General features: G+C 36.2%; 1 protein-coding gene across 2 annotated transcripts in view; it reads left to right on the top strand.

The window, feature by feature from the left end:
* Positions 1–6229, top strand: part of LOC137658268 (uncharacterized) — a 15904-nt gene extending 9675 nt beyond the window's left edge. Inside the window, exons 1-2 of one of the 2 annotated variants that reach the window (XM_068392942.1) lie at positions 712–1870; positions 5835–6229. In XM_068392942.1, coding sequence (XP_068249043.1) covers positions 899–1870; positions 5835–5984 — 1122 coding nt within the window. In that variant the 5' untranslated portion in view covers positions 712–898 and the 3' untranslated portion in view covers positions 5985–6229. Of the gene's footprint in view, positions 1–711; positions 1871–5834 lie in introns of those variants that run through there. The other variant, XM_068392941.1, reaches the window with a different exon arrangement.
* The last annotated feature ends 627 nt before the right edge of the window (positions 6230–6856 follow it).

Here is a 6856-nt window from a genome sequence, read left to right as displayed (position 1 = left end):
CAACTGTTCTTCAGAAACCACAGGACTCACAACAAATTAGGAGAACGAAGCCCAAAAAGTCACTCTAGAATATTGGTATCATGTTTTTGTAAATCATTTTAAACCCGAGGAATTTTTCCCTATGACTTATGTAAAGTAGTGTTTCATGATATGTGCGAGTTTATTTTATATATATATATATATATATATATATATATATATATATATATATATATATATATACTTGAAGCTATTTCTTATTTCGATCGCAAATTCTTTTTATATAATTTATATACTGTTATAGATTATAAAAATTATATTAAGATTTTGATAAGATTTATATAATCTATAACATTTGTTAATGAGTGACAAAGACAATTAAGAAAAATAAATACGTTACAGTTGGGATGCATATTCTTTGAATAAAAACTTAAGAGACTCTCTCTCTCTCTCTCTCTCTCTCTCTCTCTCTCTCTCTCTCTCTCTCTCTCTCTCTCTCTCTCTCTCTCTCTCATAAAAACGCAATTAGACGTGTGAAAATCACGACCACTCAGGCATTCCTAGAGGCAACATGCAAAAGGTGCTGTTTATGAGAAGAAGAAGAAGAAGAAGAAGAAGAAGAAGAAGAAAAAGAGGCAAAGCCAGCGGGTCACGATTCACGAGGAGAGAGAGAGAGAGAGAGAGAGAGAGAGAGAGAGAGAGAGAGAGAGAGAGAGGCGGTGTTAACGGATTCGTCACGTTGTATGTTCGTAGTGTCGGGAGCATATCAGTAACGCATTAGGCGGTTCTGCGAGACTACGACATACACGAAAGCCCAGTCAGCCATCTACGTCAAATGATAAGCATCGTTGATATACATCTGTAAAATAACAGTGGAAGTGGTATTCTTCGTCGTGTAGTTTCCACGTTTGCTTGGACCATGGCTCTTCGTGTTCTGGTACTTTTGCTTGTGATACGCTACGCCAGAACAGCGGGTGTGGATATGACAAAAGTGATGTGCCCAGATATAGGAGAGTGTACTCTTCAGCAGAGACTAAGGACACTGGAGGGATTTTTTAACTTAGCATCGCCCGAAAAACCCAATTCAACGCCATATGTAGGACTGGAAGACTTAGGTAATTTATTTGCGCGAAAAATCGGCAGTTTGAGAGGCGATCCAAGTTACGGCCTGGAGTCAAGTAAACAACAGAGTACGAGGAAAGGGAAGCAGTATTATACCACTGATTATGGCACTGGGTATGCCACTTCGTATCCTGCATACAGTTACGCAACAGGGACTGAAAGCAGCACCACTTTTAATGGCCTCGATGCAGCCCTTTCTGCCATCGCGTTCCTGGCCTTCGGCGTCTGGCTCTTCAACTTGGTTCTTCCTCAGCTGCAGGTCGCAGGCTTAGGGGTCCCTGGGCTGGGAAGGAGAACAGGACAAATCGGTTCCTTTGCTGGCGAGGGCAAGAAATTCATCGATCAACCAGTAATCTCAGAAATATTCACCTCAAACCAAGAACTACTCGATAACATTTTCCTGAAAGATAACATGTCATCTGTTGGTCAATTTAGCCGGATTAAGGAGAGTATTTTCCCCTTTTCCCTTGTGAAAATAGTAGAAAATGTAGTTTCTAAATATGCAAAGGTAGTCCAGCAAGCATTCCAGGATATATGGAAGCCAGGAGAACATATCCAAAAAGGAGAGGATAAGCATCAGAAGAAGAGATCTCTGGTACCGAAAAATATTGACCCATGGACTTCATATCGATGGAAAGTGAGAAACCAATTGAAAGGGAGGGGTCTGCTGGAAGATCTATTGGGGCAAGTCTGGAAGCCCTTTAGATTCATCACAAAACTCCTCTACAGCCAAAACACCGATCATGAATTTCCAAACTCCCGCACAGAGGTTAGACTAATTTTCAAGCGTTATCTTCCAAGACAGGTAGTTAAAGTAGTGTTAGCCTTTTTGATGTGGTGGTCTCAAAACTTTAGATTAGTAAAAACGTTACACATTATCATCCTCTGTAAAATTTACTAGAAACTCGTGAAACTTAATACTCGATACACAGTTTTAAGCAATTTCATGTATTATCGCTCATGATCAAGGAGACTGCAGTTTGTCTTAAATTGACATAACTTATGCATGCTTTTAAATAATAATTTCGTTGTGCATTTTATTAAGAGAGAGAGAGAGAGAGAGAGAGAGAGAGAGAGAGAGAGAGAGAGAGAGAGAGAGAGAGAGAGAGAGAGAAAGAGAGAGTGGGGCTTGAAAAATGATAAAGTACTCTTCAGTAGAGAAGTCAAAGACTTTGGTTTGATAGCGTGTTATTTTACGCGTATATGCTATACACACATACACACACACATATATATATATATATATATATATATATATATATATATATATATATATATATATATGTGTGTGTGTGTGTGTGTGTGTGTGTGTGTGTATTCTAAGTTAAGTTTTAGGGGCGTGTCCAGAGGAAGAAAACACCAATACTCATTGCCACAATCATTCTTCAAGTAGTATGGTAAACTTGAATAATCTTTGTTGTTTCATACGCTTACACAGACGGCTCATCATCAGCACATTACACAGCACTCTACCTCTGTTTTTCAAACACTACTACCATTACTTAATTTAGATATCTTTCATATCTACTATCCAACCCTCTAAAGGTTTTCAATGTAACTCTTGAATGGCAGAGGCAAGTGACAGGCCAATGCCCTAGAGACTGGCCATATATTAATATAATCAGCGCCAAAGCTAGGGGTAGGCAATGACTGCTGATGACCCAGCAAGTGATCCTATATGCTCCCCCCAAACAACACCCCCTAGCTCACAAGATTGCGGAGGTTGCAAACGCTCCTAGAAACTATCAAGCTTGAGTGGTGCTTGAACTCCTGTCTAACAGATTGCTAGGTAGGGATGTTTCCAATATATTACCACAACCCTAAGCTTCTTTATCATCTTACCTCCTTCCACCTCTGAACTTCTGGACTATACTCATCAGTAACATAGTCATCGATTCTTCCAATATGATCGTACCACCTAAAAATTCTCAGTACTTTGAACCATCCTTTAACCTAAGCTAAAATTTTGTACCACTTTTATGTCTCCTTATTTTGCACCCTATTCATTCTTCTTACATCATTTACGCTATTATTATTATTATTATTATTATTATTATTATTATTATTATTATTATTATTATTATTATTATTATTACTACTACTAGCTAAGCTACAACCGTAGTTGGAAAAGCGGAATGTTATAAGCCTTAGGGCTCCCTCAGGGAAAAATAGCCCAGTCAGGAAAGGAAATAAGGAAATAAGAAACTATATGAATAGTAATAAACAATTAGGGTAAAATATTTCAAGAATAGTAACGGCATTAAAATAGATCTTTCACATATACTGTAAACTGTAAAAAGAGACTTACGTTTGCCTGTTCATCATAAAAACATTTGCAGCAAGTTTGAACTTTTGAAGTTCTACCGATTCAACTACCCGATTAGGAAGATCATTCCACAACTTGTTCATAGCTGGACTAAAGTTCTAGAATACTTTGCAGTATTGAGTCTCATGATGGAGAGGGCCTGACTTAACTGCACGCCTAATATTACGAATACAGTGGTACTGTCTGGGAAGATCTGATTGTAAAGGATGGTCAGAATTATGAAAAATTTTATGCAACATACATAACGAACTAATTGAACGACGGTGCCAGAGATTAATATCTAGATCAGGAATAAGAAATTTAATAGACCGAAAGTTCCTGTCCAACAAATTAAGATGAGAATCAATAGCATAAGACCAGACAGGAGAACACTACTCAAAACAAGGTAGAATGAAAGAATCAAAACACTTCTGCAGTACATATTGATCACCAAAAATCTTAAAATACTTTCTCGATAAGCCATTGTGCAATTGAAGAAGAGACAGGCCTAATGTGTTTCTGAAAAAATGTATATGTTATTGAGAATCACGCCTATAATTTTAAGTCATACATAGTTAAAGAAACATTATCAGCATTATGTAAGCAGTTACAAATTGTTTTTTCCAGATATATTTCAACCATGTTTTTTATATTTATTGTTTCATTTACTCTCAAAATCTACACTTTACTTTCATAAAGGAAAGTGAGCGCAACAATTCCTCCGAACATGCTCACGTTGCCTTTCACGTATCATTCAGGTATCTCCCTAATCTTTTAAACAAACCGTGCCACCTTTCTTGCTACATCCAGTTCATGACTCACATTTTCCTTCATTTTACCTTCATTTGTTATGATTGCTTCTATAAGCGCTTACATGAATTAATCACTTTCATTCTTCTACCATACATTCCAACATTTACCATTCCATCTTATCGCTTTCAATTTACCTTAATGTTGTGATTGTACCACTCTCCACTTGCAAACAATTTCAAACCCTTCTATCACAGTGAATCAACAACTCCACAATATAATTCCGTACTGATTTTCTTATCTTGTAGCTCATAACTTAGAGCCACTTACTTTTAACTCTCACATCACGCCTACAAACCTATAAAACAGCTATGGACACTTATACACCCTTCTGTTCGGTACACTATTACACCAAATCAGCCTTCCTCTTACCCACATACAGAAGGTCCACAACTTGCAAACATAATAGGTTCCAAGAATTTTGTTAAATTGTGGCCCAGGGTAGGCTTCACCTGACTCCAATGTACGATTTCCAGCTACAAAATTCAACAAATAATTATCAGGTGATTGCAAAAGTCATTTTGCTTACTGCAATAAATGATATACTAAAGTTTTATTACAGTATTTCCTTATCTTATTACAGTATACAAACTTTTGGTAAAATATATAAGATTTATAACCAGTTGTATTTGCGTTGGTATTTCCAAATGTTTGTAAGTAGAGCACCTTCTGTATTCTAATACAAAATTTTCCCCCATATTTAATTCTTGACGTCTTTCTTTCTTCAGGTTGTTCTTGACTACCATATTCAAATCATCCAACATATCCCAGCCCCTGCTAACTTTTTTTTTTTTTTACTATAAACCCTTTGGCTACAGAATATACTGTACATTCCCGTTTCTCAGTAAGTTACGTAGAGATGCTATTCACATTTCTTATCACTCAGCACTCCCGTCTGACCCCTGTAACTACTTAAATTTTGCATAGGCCTCGTTTACTCGTAGGCCTGCGCCTTCATCATGTGTCATTAGCCTCGGTCGAGTTTTCATAGGCTGTCTTCTCATTTACCCTTCCTATGAATCTCCCTTGTCTTTAATAAATTCATCATCACATTTATAACTTCTCTTCAAACTACGCTCATAATTACTTTAAATTTTGCTCCAACAATTGATTGTCACAATGAGATTCTTAGATCTATGCCAATAAAAAACACTTGACCGCGAAGGTGGGAAAGACTTTTCTATCAGTTGACAAATGACTGTGAAAAAAGGAACATACTTCCAAGCAATATTCAGTGTCTGGATACCAACATCTCTGGATATCATCAGTACTGGTGTGATAATGTTCAGAATACTACGATCTAAAGATATTCAAATAGACAAAATAAAATCTGAGTCTCTATTCTTGTAAGAAAGGAAGTCAATAATAAATGGCACGATGCTGTTATTTCATAATGGTGTAAAATTTGTGCAGCACTTGTAAGTTGGGGTAAAAAGATAAAGCAGAATATTTAGATTTTCTCAAGGTACTTCTGAGAGTTGTAAATTATTGTAAGTTGTCATCCTTATGCAAAAATGTTTGGCCTTTTGAAAGTAACTCTCTCTCTCTCTCTCTCTCTGTTTTCGTTTATGTCTTTTTTTTAGTTCGTCTAAGATCTATGATTTTTTTTTTTTTCCAGACTGTAAATGGAAATGCTGACACATTAGCTGGAGAGCTACACCATTCATCCGACAATTCTTTAAGCGGCTTTTGGAACGGTAAAATGAATAATATCAACGGAAATTACTTTGAAAAATCATTGGAACGCAAAGAGCGACGCCGACACTAGATGAATCTCGTATGACGTCATTAAAGAAGCCTGGACCAAACCATAGCTTTTGTGAAGTCCCGTTGCTCGCCCATCAAGTTTCCTTCTTTCCAAATAGAGGTGTAAATCAATCTAAACATCTTAAAATTATCTTAGAATTACATTTTGATAAAATGGGTATTTAGTATCTTATGAAGAATACTGTTACTTCTGTGCCATAATTATTTTTCCATTGTATTCATTTCCAGCTGTCTTGTCAATTCCCATTAATTAATAAACATTTTAAAGTAAAAATACTTATCGTGTTTATTTGAATATCCTTGTGTGTGTTGTAAGATTTTATTTCACTCCAAAATGCATTTTCATCACATTTTAAGATTTTGGAGCTAAGATTTGGATGAACTCGCAATAGGCTCGGTATTTATGCAAGGATTACTTTATTGATGTTGATCTCATCATGCTCTTTTCAAATAAAAAAATCAGTAGCAACACAGGTGTCATATTCTGCTGTCATCTGTCTGTCATCTTCAGACTAGCATTACCCTAAAATTTAGAATTCTGAAAACTCAGAGTATAATAGACGAAAACAGTTTTAATGCAAAAGCAAGCACAGAGTGATGGTGTTCAGTAGCCTAAATTCTAGTTCTAGTATTAGAGCAAAGGTAGTTGTCTTTGGTAGGCTATTAGAGGGACTGTTACTTTACTATAAGGGCTACTTTCTTGGTCTATCGCACATAAAAACCTTATGGACTACAGGACCTACAAGACTTATTTGTATGCATTCTAATGTATTGTTATATGTGCACTATATGTACATTGCATTATAAAACTTGTGAAAAGGGCTTATTTTTTCATATATGATGTAAAAAATAAAAGTGTGCTCATGTGAAAAT

Source organism: Palaemon carinicauda, chromosome 19, assembly GCF_036898095.1.
Source record: "Palaemon carinicauda isolate YSFRI2023 chromosome 19, ASM3689809v2, whole genome shotgun sequence".
In the NCBI taxonomy this organism is placed as follows: Eukaryota; Metazoa; Arthropoda; class Malacostraca; order Decapoda; family Palaemonidae; genus Palaemon; species Palaemon carinicauda.
Note: the sequence above shows the minus strand (reverse complement) of the source record. Positions and strands in the feature narration are given on the sequence as shown.